Source organism: Oncorhynchus mykiss, chromosome 7 (assembly GCF_013265735.2).
Source record: "Oncorhynchus mykiss isolate Arlee chromosome 7, USDA_OmykA_1.1, whole genome shotgun sequence".
Taxonomy (NCBI): Eukaryota; Metazoa; Chordata; class Actinopteri; order Salmoniformes; family Salmonidae; genus Oncorhynchus; species Oncorhynchus mykiss.
In genome coordinates, this window is record NC_048571.1 from 85,849,952 (window position 1) to 85,864,981 (window position 15,030).

General features: G+C 43.6%; 2 protein-coding genes across 3 annotated transcripts in view; both read right to left on the minus strand.

Moving 5' to 3' along the window:
* Window positions 1-5,901, minus strand: part of atg7 (ATG7 autophagy related 7 homolog (S. cerevisiae)) — a 91,215-nt gene extending 85,314 nt beyond the window's left edge. The window contains exons 1-6 of the mRNA XM_036984267.1: window positions 5,058-5,901; window positions 4,016-4,220; window positions 3,565-3,619; window positions 2,431-2,548; window positions 2,097-2,174; window positions 1,623-1,739 (exon numbers count right to left, since the gene is read on the minus strand). Of these exons, the coding sequence (XP_036840162.1) occupies window positions 1,623-1,739; window positions 2,097-2,174; window positions 2,431-2,548; window positions 3,565-3,619; window positions 4,016-4,181 (534 nt within the window). The 5' untranslated portion in view covers window positions 4,182-4,220; window positions 5,058-5,901. The remainder of the gene's footprint in view (window positions 1-1,622; window positions 1,740-2,096; window positions 2,175-2,430; window positions 2,549-3,564; window positions 3,620-4,015; window positions 4,221-5,057) is intronic.
* An 836-nt stretch (window positions 5,902-6,737) lies between these two features.
* hrh1 (histamine receptor H1) lies at window positions 6,738-14,598 on the minus strand. Of its 2 annotated transcripts, XM_021610790.2 has the most exons (4): window positions 14,099-14,598; window positions 10,061-10,215; window positions 9,133-9,227; window positions 6,738-8,864 (listed from the first exon to the last, which is right to left on the minus strand). In XM_021610790.2, the coding sequence occupies exons 2-4, from the start codon at window positions 10,105-10,107 to the stop codon at window positions 7,384-7,386; spliced, it is 1,623 nt and encodes a 540-aa protein (XP_021466465.2). In that variant the 5' UTR covers window positions 10,108-10,215; window positions 14,099-14,598; the 3' UTR covers window positions 6,738-7,383. The 2 variants fall into 2 exon arrangements, with proteins under 2 accessions (XP_021466465.2, XP_021466464.2); XM_021610789.2 differs by lacking the exon at window positions 14,099-14,598 and having other exon boundaries at window positions 10,061-12,410.
* Window positions 14,599-15,030: the final 432 nt, after the last annotated feature.

The following is a 15,030-nucleotide window of genomic DNA, read 5'->3' on the forward strand; positions in this document are numbered from 1 at the left end:
ATTCTATTCTGTGTGAGAAATTCATATTCCAAAACATAGTCTGGGACAGTTGTAGGTATGTGATAGATCCCAAACGAATACAACCACTAGTATAAAAAAAAAAAACGCAATGTGGCTGACGCAACAAATGTTAATAAACTATTAGGTTATTTATTCACATTATAACCCCTGCTTAAATTAGGAAAGTTGAGAAATAAATATAGTAGGCCTAGCCTATAGAAAGCTGATGGGATACTCCTCTTTTTAGTAGAGGCCATCACTCTGTTTTCTCACACAATTTCATAGCCTATAGAAACGCTGCTCAACATGATCTCATGGAAGTGTTTGATTAGATGTTCCATTACATTTGCATTGATGTCAGAGTGATTAGAGGGACAATAGAGTGCGGAGTACCAGGCAGTCAGCAAGTTTGGCAGGCTACTAATGACCATCAGCAGCATCAGAGCTTGGAGAAGCCTAATTATCGTGACTAAACGGTCATGTGGAATTTGACTGATTTCATGACTCGTGACCACCGGTGTGGAGGTAATACAGTCACCTCAACATCCATACCTCAACCTAACCTACATTTCACCCCAGACTGTCTGTATAGTCTTTCCTAGGATTGCAAGAGTCCTGCAACTTTCACAAAAAGTCCTAGGTTTTCCATAAATCCTGTTTTCCTCCTTATTCCTTCCAAAATTTTTGCAACCCTAGTCCCAGTCCTTCCCCACATATGTGACAGTCACCTTGGAAACCTGGTTCAGCCCAGACTGACTCTGTGTTCCCCTACTGTCTGTGTTCCCCAACAGTCTGTGTTCCCCAACAGTCTGTGTTCCCCAACAGTCTGTGTTCCCCAACAGTCTGTGTTCCCCAACAGTCTGTGTTCCCCAACAGTCTGTGTTCCCCAACAGTCTGTGTTCCCCAACAGTCTGTGTTCCCCAACAGTCTGTGTTCCCCTACAGTCTGTGTTCCCCTACAGTCTGTGTTCCCCTACAGTCTGTGTTCCCCTACAGTCTGTGTTCCCCTACAGTCTGTGTTCCCCTACAGTCTGTGTTCCCCTACAGTCTGTGTTCCCCTACAGTCTGTGTTCCCCTACAGTCTGTGTTCCCCTACAGTCTGTGTTCCCCTACAGTCTGTGTTCCCCTACAGTCTGTATTCCCCTACTGTCTGTATTCCCCTACTGTCTGTGCTCCCCTACTGTCTGTGTTCCCCTACTGTCTGTGTTCCCCTACTGTCTGTATTCCCCTACAGTCTGTGTTCCCCTACAGTCTGTATTCCCCTACTGTCTGTATTCCCCTACTGTCTGTGCTCCCCTACTGTCTGTGTTCCCCTACTGTCTGTATTCCCCTACTGTCTGTATTCCCCTACAGTCTGTGTTCCTCTACTGTCTGTGTTCCCCTACTATCTGTGTTCTATGTTTGACTTTTACAGTCGTAAAGTTGACTCCCCAGAACATTCCAGATTATTGTGGGTCAAAAGGCAGGTGATAAAGCAGAGATCCTGTTCACACACACCCACGCAAACACACATGCTCTAGCGATGCTCTGGTTGACTCACACACACCCACAACACAACACTCAGTAACCTACTTTAGTGTGGTCCAATGTACATCCTCTAATCTATGTATAAACTGTGGGTACCTGTTTAGAAGAGAAGACTTGATCTAACGTAGCCGGCTCCTTGAGGATCTTAATTCCCTCAGAGAAACAGAGAGCTGGGAAACAGAACCAGTAGTAGAAGTGGTACTTCTTCAGGTCCTGGCAGAGGGAGAGAGAGAGAGACAGAAAGAGAGAGAGAGGGAGAGAGAGACAGACAGAAAAAGAGAGAGACAGAGAGACAGAAAGAGAGAGAGAGAGAGACAGAGGGAGAGAGGGAGAGGGGAGAGGGAGAGAGGGAGAGGGAGAGAGGGAGAGAGAGAGACAGAAAAAGAGAGACAGAGAGAGACAGAAAGAGAGAGAGAGAGAGACAGAGGGAGAGAGACAGACAGAAAAAGAGAGACAGAAAGACCGAAAGAGACAGAGAGACAGAAAGAACACTTAAATGCAATGAGCAGTACCAAGTGTAAAAGTAATTAAACTATATTTTAAACTGATACAAAACCATGTTTTACGCACTGCATAAGTCAGCAAAAGGAATTTGCAGAGGAGGGATGGGTCCTTGAGAGCATCACCGGACTTTATGGAATCCCAAATCTGGCAAGGACAAGAAGGGGAACTGAAAACATGAGATATTTCCTGAACAATACTACATAACAAGCTAACATATTGAACACAATTACAAGATGGCCTCATGTAGTAAGAATATCTCTCAATGGCCTATGCTCCTTGAGGGGGCGATAGAATATATGTAGGTAGAATATATGTTTAGATAATTGGGTCTCACCATGGACAGATGTAGTGTATTTCTACGTATGTGATATATGTTTACATGTTTATCAATGGGCCTTACCTCCGTGGCCTGTTGTTCCAGCAGTGCTTTTTTGTCTGAGGTCTTAAAGGCCTCTAGTGTGTTGGTGTTGTACAGGGTCCCTGTGACGGGACAGCAGCGGGCTGGGCTGGGGCCATCCCTACACAATGGATCAGGAGCAACACATCCCATATCCCATTTGTTAGCCCTCACTAGAGATATAGAAGACGTACTGTACCAGTCTAAGGGAGCGATATCTACAATCTGAGAAAACCAAAAAGGGTTCTGTCTGGAACTACGAAGGGTTCTGTCTGGAACTACAAAGGGTTCTGTCTGGAACTACAAAGGGTTCTGTCTGGAACTACAAAGGGTTCTGTCTGGAACTACAAAGGGTTCTGTCTGGAACTACAAAGGGTTCTGTCTGGAACTACAAAGGGTTCTGTCTGGAACTACAAAGGGTTCTGTCTGGAACTACAAAGGGTTCTGTCTGGAACTACAAAGGGTTCTGTCTGGAACTACAAAGGGTTCTGTCTGGAACTACAAAGGGTTCTGTCTGGAACTACAAAGGGTTCTGTCTGGAACTACAAAGGGTTCTGTCTGGAACTACAAAGGGTTCTGTCTGGAACTACAAAGGGTTCTGTCTGGAACTACAAAGGGTTCTGTCTGGAAGTACAAAGGGTTCTGTCTGGAACTACAAAGGGTTCTGTCTGGAACTACAAAGGGTTCTGTCTGGAACTAAAAAGGGTTCTGTCTGGAACTAAAAAGGGTTCTGTCTGGAACTAAAAAGGGTTCTGTCTGGAACTACAAAGGGTTCTGTCTGGAACTACAAAGGGTTCTGTCTGGAACTACAAAGGGTTCTGTCTGGAACTACAAAGGGTTCTGTCTGGAACTACAAAGGGTTCTGTCTGGAACTACAAAGGGTTCTGTCTGGAACTACAAAGGGTTCTGTCTGGAACTACAAAGGGTTCTGTCTGGAACTAAAAAGGGTTCTGTCTGGAACTAAAAAGGGTTCTGTCTGGAACTAAAAAGGGTTCTGTCTGGAACTAAAAAGGGTTCTGTCTGGAACTAAAAAGGGTTCTGTCTGGAACTAAAAAGAGTTCTGTCTGGAACTAAAAAGGGTACTCCTATTGGGACAGCCAAAGAACCCTTTTCTAAGAGTGCAGCTCTAATACTTACGCCTCAAATGCACTAAACTCCAAAGTCAGGCGAGTGGGGAGGCCGACCGGATCGCCTAGTTCAAAGACAATAGACACAAATCAGTCACAGGTATCAAAAACTATACTTTTTGCAAACCCACACAATTGTGCCTCACAAGTAGTCTCCATTTGAGTTGTGATTGAACATGACTGAACTAAGTCAAGACAGTCACATATAGCCAGGTTTGTTAGGCCTATAAAATGTCATTGTATAGGTAGCCTATAGGTATAAAGTCACCATTGTAGTAGTATGTACCCTTGGATATTATTTTGCAATTATTTCTTACTAGTATGAAAATATATAATATTAGGCTAGCCTATGTATATCTCTCTCCATTTTACATGTGACAGCTGTCAACATTGAAGAACCAAGTCAAGAGAGACAGTCACCCAAAAGCTCCAAGAATGTTCCTCATTGTTTCATTACGCACCATTGTAGTAGTAGCCTTTGATATTCTTCGGGCTTTCATCCAGTCGGTAATCGTTGAGTTTCTTCTGAGTGAGCTGGTGCCAGAAGCCTGCCTCTAAGGCACTGGAGAAGGGAGCAAACTGCAGCTTTTGATCCGCACTGTCTTTGTCTACGGGCACAGAAGCCATCTCTATCACCGATCCTGTTCCTTGATGCTCAGATACACTCTATATAAAAGACATGATAGAGGGGGTGGGGGGGGTATAAGAGATGAGGAGAGGGGGGACGGGACGTGAGATGATTGGAGAAGAGGAGAAATTAAAATAAGAGGAAAAAAGAAAGCAAAGAGAAGTCAAATTGTTCATGACAGGAAACAATTTAAGGAACTGATATAGCTACTTTACATGATTTTTAGCACGTCGATTAACAACTGGACACCATATGGGTCATCTCCTACAAAAGTTTTCCAACTGTTATTTACTGGAGATGTTGGGAGTGTATAGCTAGTTAATACATGTTAAATCATGTATTGTTGTGTGACTCTGTGGGTGTGCTGGCAGAGTGCCAAAAGGAGCCTTTCAGCAGTGTTGTTAGGGAGTTGTTCCTAGCTAGCTAACTGTCATGTGGCAACACTATTCAATTCACAACTTATACGTCTATTATCTCCACACACACACACACACACACACACACACACACACACACACACACACACACACACACACACACACGAGATCTGGCAGTTTGTATACTCAGCTGCCTGGGAGATATGAATTATCTGATTGTATTATATCTTCTGTTTCAATAACACGATTACAGCAGCCAGCTGTGGTTTCCTGCATGACTAGTCTACATGACAACAGCTAGCTAGCTAGCTAACTACAGTACTATAGTAGTCACGCTGTTCAACCTTCCACGGTGGTTGACTTTACAAGGCTTCTGTCATGCACATAAACACGACAAGTTTAACTGAGCCAAAGGATATGTCATTTAGTTACATACAGCTGTTGAACACTGGGAGAAGTGCGTTTACATTTGATTTGTTTTACCCGTGATACACTTACCCCAAATACACCTCGCTTCCTTATTCAGATCATGTGATCTGTCGTTGCCGCAATGCACTATGGGTACGTGCACAATGTTGTTGCTATGTAGCCGTTCGCTAACTAGCTGGTTAGCCGTTAGTTCGCCGTTCGCTAACCCAAATACATCAGTTAGACGTTAGCTAACTAGATGGTTAGCCGATCGCTAACCCAAATACCCCAGTTAGCCGTTAGCTAGCTAGATGGTTAGCCGTTCGCTAACCCAAGTACACCAATTAGCTGTTAGCTAACTAGCCGTTCAGTTGCTACATTTGTCTCTTTCTGTTGATTGTTATGTAGCCAAGTAAATTCGGACTCAATCTTTTTACTGGCTACAACTTGTCAGTGTGGGTTGCTTCGTGGGGGGGACAAAATCGCCAATGTCGACTTGGTAAATCTTAACGTTAGCGAATTTAGCTAGCTGTCTGTGCTAAATAGCTAGCTAACTGTAAAAAAATAAATAATAATAATAATAATACATTCCAGTTGTAAATTATGGCGCAAGTACCATGGAGTAAAAAACGAAAAACCAAAACATGAACATGAAACCGCAAACAATGAGACAAGAAAAAACGGACAGAAACTTGTAGGCTCCACTCCTCATCTCGACGTTACTACTCTGCTGCCCGGATGAGCCAATAAAACTATCAATGTTTGTTTTTTTGCTAGTTAGCAATAATGCCGAGTTAATAACAACCCAACTACCTAACTAATTAATGAACAAACAAAAAAGCACCAGGAAGTAAGTTGACGGATAGTCCTTCAAACAGGCCAAAAAGAAGGGGACATAGTCGCATGTGTCTTCTGTAAGGAAGACAAATGAGGATACTCGTGTTGAGCCACATTCCATGCACTCAACTTCATTGGTTATTTAATTGGTTGAGTTAAACCAACCAGGCTAGGCTGGTACTGCACCAGGCAGTTTTTCCATGCAGCACCAACCCAACTTGCCACAGCCCACTTTAGCTTCTAATCGTTTCGCAATGATCCTCATCGATAGAGTATTCACTTCACTGTGACATGTAAAGATAAACTAGCGGTATTCCATTGGGTCCAGCTACAATGTAGATGCATCAGTATTTCTGTGTCCAATTTCATGCTACCACTTATGTGCATAGAAGTTAGATGGACAAGGGCCAATGGACATCAGTAGGGGCCCCTGACCTGTCTCTAGCTTATTGTCCCTAACCCTCGTTTACAGTTCTGAACAGTGGATAGGTATAAACAGTGTAGTAGTGGAGCTTCCACCAAATAGCCAACACCTTACAGATCAGCTCACCGTGAAGGGTTAGGAAGTGAATTGGGACAGTTTGTGAGTCATGTGTTTTGGTTCCACCGGAGAGGAATAGCTGATTGCAATACACTAGAAAATCGTTGTAAATGTCTGGATGTTTGTCAGTATAGCCTTCGGAGGTAATTCTCTGTAGTCCAGCTATTCACATATTTGGCCATATTTGGTCTTTTTAATCCCCAATAATGTATTTACCCAGATTATTCAGGCCAAAGTGAAAATAACAATAATTATGGTGGTTTTGCATGACCTCAACTCAGGATGTGGCCAACACATTATTAAATGTGAGTAAATGTATTTAGTAAATGTTAAAAAGCTGATTTTTTTTTTATTGTAGAATGTAAACATATCATGTTGCCGTGTAACTCAGTGCTCACACTGTGGTAAACAGCAGTAAGGTTTAGTCTACACTGGCGCCCCCTCAAATCAAGACAAATCACTGAAACAATTTGAGATGTATATGTCTTTTTGTATAAACATTTTTGGTAAGGGAAGTACAGTGTAACAGTTGCGTAGGCTACTCATCCATAACAAACCACCCCAGTTCAGACACTTTCATTGGAAATTACAGACACGAACGACTAAAATAAATGTTAAAAGTCAGACAAGACTCCATGAAGACTGGAGTGCATGGTTGGTTGCGGTTTGAGATAAGACACATTTCCGTTGTCACAGAAAATTGACAATTAAGGTTTGAACTTGAACCAGATTGTATTGAAAAAGGGGATCTATTTTATTGGAAATTACAGACACGACTGACTGAAATAAAAAAGTCAGACAAGACTCCATGAAGACTGGAATGCATGGTTTGTTGAGTGAGAAGGATGATGTTTGGGTTTGATACAGAAATAGTTAGGCCTACAATAAATAAGCATTATATTTACAAAACTATACACAGTTAAGGTACCAAAATTGAAGTTACTCAAAACATGCAAGCACACCGAAGTTTAAAGCAGCATCGATAACATAACTTAAAGGGCTACCTGCCAATCAAGACACTGTTCAGAAAACCTTTCATCACAAATGAATGTGTAAAATCTTTTTGAACACCCTTTTGAAATTCTCATTGCAGAGGGGGTATATGAACGGGTTCAAGGTAGAGTTTATATACCCAAGCCATATCGTGAACATATGTAGGTCGTGATGTACACAGGTTTGGCAGAAAGCCATGACCATAAAGACTATGAAGTATGGGATCCAGCACGTCATGAACCCAGCTATAATACAGCCCAGCTGCTTGGCCGCTTTGTGCTCCTTATGGACCTGAAGGCTCTGGATACGCTGCCTGGACTGGGCACAGAACTTCTGCCAGGTCTGCTTTAGAGTCACAGCGTCGGCTACAGCGTCCGGGTTAGCCCCATCGTCGGGCTCCGAGTCCTCCTGGGGCCATGGTGACGGGGGTGAATTCAGAGACAGGGTGAAATCGTTGTACAACATGGTGGTGTATCTCTGCACGTCAGCTATCTGGGTTATCTCGCAAACGCCAGCCGCAGAGTTTAGCGGCGCGGCTATGTCGCTCACGGATACGTACAGTCCCTGCGCGTTGTTGTCGTCGGTGTGTGTGAAGCGGAGAGGTAACGTTGACAGGTTCAAAGGGGTCTCTGAGTCTGAATTCTTCTCCTGAAAAGACAAAGAGATGCTCTTTCTTTTGCCCTTTACAGTCGTCCTCAGACGTTTTGTCATTCTGAGCAGTGAATGACTGGAGTGAGCGTCTTTCTCAGACTTGGGTTCCCTGGATGCGTCGGTTTCAGCCGTATCTGTTGAGTTGTACAGCTGGTCTAAAGTGTACTGATCAAAGTCACAGTCGTTTCCCTTATTTTCCTCGTTAGAAGACCCGCAGGGTCTATTTCCTGTTTGGACTTTGTGTCCGATACGGTTTTCCGCCGTGGAATCTGTAGGATTGATAATCTTTTCCCTCTCTCTGAAGTGCCTCCTCACAGCCATGTAGATGCGTGAGTAGAAACACAGCATCAACAGAGACGGAAGGTGGAAGTTAAACACGGAAGTTAAAACCTTAAACCACGTGACAAACCGGAAATCAGTGTCACACTTATTTTCCATTTCCGGTTTAAGATCGACAGTAGCAAACGACCTCCACCCTAGAATAGGAATAATCCACGTCGTAGACAACAACCAGGCCCCTGAGATCATAACGCTAGCTCTCCTTCTGGTTCGGTACTTCAGGTACCTCAGCGGCTCGTGAACGGACCGATACCGATCCAGACATAGTATAAACAGACTAAAGATGGAGGCTGTGCTGGCTACGTAATCCATGATGAGCCAGAACTGACAGACGACCCTTCCCAGCCTCCACTCGTCCTCCAGGAGATACACCAGGTTGAGGGGCATGACGGTGGCCCCGACGATGAGATCCGCCACGGAGAGGCTGACGATGTAGAGGTTGCCCACCGTGTGGAGGGTCCGCTCCTTCTTCACAGCGTAGAGTACCAGGATGTTCATGACGACGGTGAGCAGGGACAGGAAGCCCAGGAAGACACCTAGAGTAGATAGGATAGATTTGTTTTATTTATTTATTTCACCTTTATTTAACCAGGAATAAACAAACGTACAGTCAATAACACAATAGGAAAATGTCTATATACAAGTGTGTGCAAATGGAGTGAGGAGGTAAGGCAATAAATAGGCCAATAGTAGCGAAGTAATTACAATTTAGCTAATTAACACTGGAGTGATAGATGAGTGCATAGAGATACTTAATTGTCTATAGCTTAGACCCAAATGGTGCCTTTCTCAACACACACACACCTAGTAGGGAATTGTGGAAGCTGTAGTGATGCTCGACGGGTATGGTTGAGTTGGACGGTGACTGTTGGGTCTCATGGTATGGTTCTCTCGAGATGCTGTGGAAGAAAAGAGAAACACTCCCATTGCTCCCAATGCAATATGTTTAATACACGAATGGTGTTGACAGCCAAGACAACAAACACTACAGAAACCATTAAGAACACCTGCTCTTTCCATGACAGACTGACCAGGTCGAAAACTATGATCCCTTACTGATGTCACCTGTTAAATCCACTTCAATCAGTGTAGATGAAGGGGAGGAGACATGGTTAAAGAAGGATTTTTAAGCCTTGAGACAATTGAGACATGGATTGTGTATGTGTGCCATTCAGAGGGTGAATAGGCAAAGACAAAATATTTAAGTGCCTTTGAACGGGGTATTAGTAGTAGGTGCCAGGAGCACCGGTTTAAACAGGGTATTAGTAGTAGGTGCCAGGAGCACCGGTTTAAACAGGGTATTAGTAGTAGGTGCCAGGAGCACCTGTTTAAACAGGGTATTAGTAGTAGGTGCCAGGAGCACCTGTTTAAACAGGGTATTAGTAGTAGGTGCCAGGAGCACCGGTTTAAACAGGGTATGGTAGTAGGTGCCAGGAGCACCGGTTTAAACAGGGTATGGTAGTAGGTGCCAGGAGCACCGGTTTAAACAGGATATGGTAGTAGGTGCCAGGAGCACCGGTTTGTGTCAAGAACTGCAACGCTGCTGGGGTTTTTCATGCTCAACGGTTTCCCGTGTCTATCAAGAATGACCCACAGTGGAAGGCATTTACAGTCAACATGGGCCAGCATCCCTGTGGAACGCTTGACAACTTGTAGAGTCCATGTAGGGGTGAGAGGTGTCCTTAACGTTTTGTAGAATTTCATTAGACACACAAAGTGGTGGCTGCACTACCTGTCTGTGGTGAAGACATCAGGTGTAGACTGAATAGACTCCATCATGGTGCTCGTCTCTAGATGACTTCTTTATCTAACTATTATTTTTGTGAAGAACCGGTGATCTGTAGGATGTGCATGTCACCCCTCCTCCTCTTCATCCTCTCTTGAGCCCTTCACATGATGTCAGAAGTGTTGGAAACATCAGGAGTAATCACAGCAATCTGTATCCATGTATCCTCCCTGAGTCAATACCCCCATCAGCCAGTACTGTATCCTCCCTGAGTCAATACACCCATCAGCCAGTGCTGTATCCTCCCTGAGTCAATACCCCCATCAGCCAGTACTGTATCCTCCCTGAGTCAATACCCCCATCACCCAGTACTGTATCCTCCCTGAGTCAATACCCCCATCAGCCAGTACTGTATCCTCCCTGAGTCAATACCCCCATCAGCCAGTACTGTATCCTCCCTGAGTCAATACCCCCATCAGCCAGTACTGTATCCTCCCTGAGTCAATACCCCCATCAGCCAGTACTGTATCCTCCCTGAGTCAATACCCCCATCAGCCAGTACTGTATCCTCCCTGAGTCAATACCCCCATCAGCCAGTACTGTATCCTCCCTGAGTCAATACCCCCATCAGCCAGTACTGTATCCTCCCTGAGTCAATACCCCCATCAGCCAGTACTGTATCCTCCCTGAGTCAATACCCCCATCAGCCAGTACTGTATCCTCCCTGAGTCAATACCCCCATCAGCCAGTACTGTATCCTCCCTGAGTCAATACCCCCATCAGCCAGTACTGTATCCTCCCTGAGTCAATACCCCCATCAGCCAGTGCTGTATCCTCCCTGAGTCAATACCCCCATCAGCCAGTACTGTATCCTCCCTGAGTCAATACCCCCATCAGCCAGTGCTGTATCCTCCCTGAGTCAATACCCCCATCAGCCAGCACTGTATCCTCCCTGAGTCAATACACCCATCAGCCAGTGCTGTACCTACAAGGTCAAAATAAATAACAGATTATTAACTTAATAAATCTCTCAAGGTCAGACACTGCCTGTTTGCCAAATGGCACCCAATTCCCTAGGTAGGGTCAAAAGCAGTGCACTACATAGGAAATAGGTTGCAATTTAGGATGCAACCAGCAACAGGTTTTATAGAAGTCCTGGTTGGAGAATTCCATATTTCCTTCTTATTACCCTCTGATTCCGAGAATCTTGCAACCAGGAAGCAAACCTAGCACCAACCAGGAAGCAACCCTAGCACCAACCAGGAAGCAACCCGAGCACCAACCAGGAAGCAACTCTAGCACCAACCAGGAAGCAAACCTAGCACCAACCAGGAAGCAACCCTAGCACCAACCAGGAAGCAACTCTAGCACCAACAAGGACGCAACCCGAGCACCAACCAGGAAGCAACCCTAGCACCAACCAGGAAGCAACCCGAGCACCAACCAGGAAGCAACCCAAGCACCAACCAGGAAGCAACTCTAGCACCAACAAGGACGCAACCCTATCTCCAACCAGGAAGCAACCCTATCTCCAACCAGGAAGCAACCCAAGCCCCAACATGACCTCTCACTGAACCTTATAATACAGGGTTTGATTCGAACCAGGGACTGTAGCAACACCTCTTGCACTGAGATGCTTTGCCTTAGACCGCTGCGCCACTTGGGAGCCATTTCACACTTTTGGTATGATGAATCACACAGCAAGCAACTCAAGGTTACTGACAAGTTGTTAAATAGGCTACCTGAAGATGAGAGGCCTTTATAACCATCTGGTAAGAAAACTAAAGGCTACTTGTTTGTGTTGAGAACCCTTTTCACATGTGTGTGTTTACACAGAGATCCCAACATGTAGACATGGAAACCAGCCATGAAGTAAATATTTTGTTTTCGTTATGGTTTTCTAACATTGTATCATCAATACTTTACCAACCTTAACCCAACACCTAGCGACCACATCAAGAGGTTCGGATCTGGGTTTGAGTCCAGGTCATGGAAACCCCCCCAAATTTGCTACAATAGTTGGTGGTTTTCTGACCAAAAGAGCACAACAACATTCTGTTGCTCAGTAGCCTAATTATTTAGTAGCAATTACCCAGATAGCACATTTGGGTCCTTGGAACTTGTGGGAACGTACGTTTTTGGCTTCCGATTGGTTCTGGGAACAAAGCATACGTTTCCTGACCTGTAAAACTGAATGTTTTTTTAAATGTTCTGAGAATGGAAGTGAAAATTTTGCCTGTTATGGGAACAATAATTTAGGTTGCAGGGGAGTTCTGAGAACGTTTTACTGTGGTTGCAGGGGAGTTCTGAGAACGTTTTACTGTGGTTCCAGGGAGGTTCTGGGAACATTTTACTATAGTTCCAGGGAGGTTCTGAGAACGTTTTACTATGGTTCCAGGGGGGTTCTGAGAATGTTTTACTATGGTTCCAGGGAGGTTCTGAGAACGTTTTACTATGGTTCCAGGGAGGTTCTGAGAACATTTTAATATGGTTCCAGGGAGGTTCTGAGAACGTTTTACTATGGTTCCAGGGAGGTTCTGAGAACGTTTTACTGTGGTTCCAGGGAGGTTCTGAGAACGTTTTACTATGGTTCCAGGGAGGTTCTGAGAACGTTTTACTATGGTTCCAGGGAGGTTCTGAGAACATTTTACTATGGTTCCAGGGAGGTTCTGAGAACATTTGAATATGGTTCCAGGGAGGTTCTGAGAACGTTTTACTATGGTTCCAGGGAGGTTCTGAGAACGTTTTAATATGGTTCCAGGGAGGTTCTGAGAACGTTTTACTATGGTTCCCCGAAAGTTTCCCTGGAGGTTTTATTAACATTCTGATTCCAGAAACAAGGTTTTTTGAATAACTTCCTTAAAAAAACGTTCACTGAATGTTTCAATAAGGATTTTAATATCACTGCTAGGTTAGGTGAAAGATAGGACACATAGAAATGTATTTGTTTTGGCATTAATCATGTGTACACATTTCTTTTTTGTTGTGGCACAGCGTCAGTGAGATTTGAACCTATGATCTTTGATTCTCTAGCTATGGAATTTGTCCACTGCGCCACTAGGATGGAGCTAGAATTACATATATTTTTTGTTTTTGTTTTACAAAGCTGTTAATTTTAGTCTATTCCAACGGACCCCATTTCAAAGGAAACAAACACTCAATACGATTGAGATCAGGTGTGGGCAATTAGTGGTTGTGGCCAGCACACCTGAACACAGATGTGTTGATGCTGAGACCGGAATGTGTGTATTTCAATAACACTCTTAAAACGTTTTCTTGAACATTACTAACGTTTTCTGAACGTACTGTGAACGTTATTTTAAATAGAACCATGAGGGAACCTGGTGGAATCATTATGCCGAAGTATTGAAATTCCCACAGGAGAACGTTGTTTCTTAATGTTCTCTGAACGTTTTGAGAACAATCCCAATGTCAAACCAGTTGGAGAACATTCCTAGAACCATGAACACGTTTTTTTTTTGTTGAAAACTTAACCCTGTTTGAACTTATGGGAAACGTTCTGTTAAGAGTAATGAAATGCCAAGAAAGTAACGTTATTTTGTAAAGTTCCTTAAATATATGCTGAGAAATGTACCAAAGCCAAGCAACTATTCTGCACCATTTCCAGAACGTTGTTGGAAGGTTGTATGCAAAATAACCATAGGACAACCACTCTCTCACCAAGCTCTAGGAAACATATTGTTCTCAGAATGTGTGTTAGCTGGGTATAATATGATGTTTAAAAACCATGAAATAAAATGGTATTCCATCATTCTCATGATAGTAGCCTATATCCTAAGCGATTACATGTTGTGAATATTCCTTATTTATTACCAGGAATCCCAAACTGTTTAAATGCCGCCTGTGGAATACACAAAAGAGCAGCATGATCCACTGACAGGTATCGCAAACTTTGAACTTCTTCTTTCCTTTTGTATTACTTTCATGTTGAGAGTCTAGTTTTATGTTAAATTGGCATACATTACCAGCAATAACTATATATATATATATTTTTAAAACATGTTTAAATAATGTTTTACTCACCTCGAAGTTGGAAAATCTTGAATAAAATTTAAAACCTTTATAGATTTGTAAAATAGGACGGTTGACGCATGTTCCCAGTAGCGGCAGGCAGTGTGAGAACATTGCCCGTTGCGGACGGACGCACGCAGTCACCCACCCACCTTCTTTATCTAGACTCGGAGAGCAGGGCGCATTCAAGGTCTACACTCTACTTACGTTTTATTACATTATTGCTTCAGCAACTGTTTACGAAGAGGATTATACAGTATAATCACAGCCTTCGATATTCTGTTGAGATATCCTCTTCGTCAACAGTCGCTGACAGAACAACGTAACATTCTGTAAACATGTTAGGTCTATGTTATAATATCTCTTGGACCGTACAACTGGACACCAGTCTATAGTCTACCGTTGGGTTTAGCAGGACCAGAGCTAACTTCATAATCTCGAAACCACAGAGGATCCAGAGGATCACTGTATTATACTGTATCTCACAAGATTATACTGTATTATACTGTATCTTAAACAGAGGCCAACAAACCCCCCCCCCCCCCCCCCCCCCCCCCCACACACACACACACACTGGAAAAAAATGTAAAATATCAGAGCCATTCTTTCAAACTATGTTTCTCAATTGCTTTCCACCTTGTGTCAATAACTAATAAATGCCACCAGTGTCTATACATTTTACACGTGGGTCATTTAGCAGATGTTCTTATCTAGAGAGACTTACAGTCAGTGAGTCATTTATCAGACTCTACCCGTTATCTAGAGAGACTTACAGTCAGTGAGTCATCTAGCAGACGCTCTTATCCAGAGAGACTTACTGTCAGTGAGTCGTTTAGCAGACGCTCTTATCCAGAGAGACTTACAGTCAGTGAGTCATTTAGCAGACGCTCTTATCTAGAGAGACTTACAGTTAGTGAGTCATTTATCTGACTCTCTTATCCAGA

What these genes read in the sequence shown, in the direction of transcription:
- hrh1 (XM_021610790.2), bottom strand. Translation starts at nt 10,107, where the DNA reads ATGATGGAGTCTATTCAGTCTACACCTGATGTCTTCACCACAGACAG. An exon ending in GATGTCTTCACCACAGACAG is followed by an intron (nt 9,228 to 10,060) that starts GTAGTGCAGCCA and finishes TTTCTTCCACAG; the next exon opens with CATCTCGAGAGAACCATACC. An exon ending in CTTCCACAATTCCCTACTAG is followed by an intron (nt 8,865 to 9,132) that starts GTGTGTGTGTGT and finishes TATCTACTCTAG; the next exon opens with GTGTCTTCCTGGGCTTCCTG.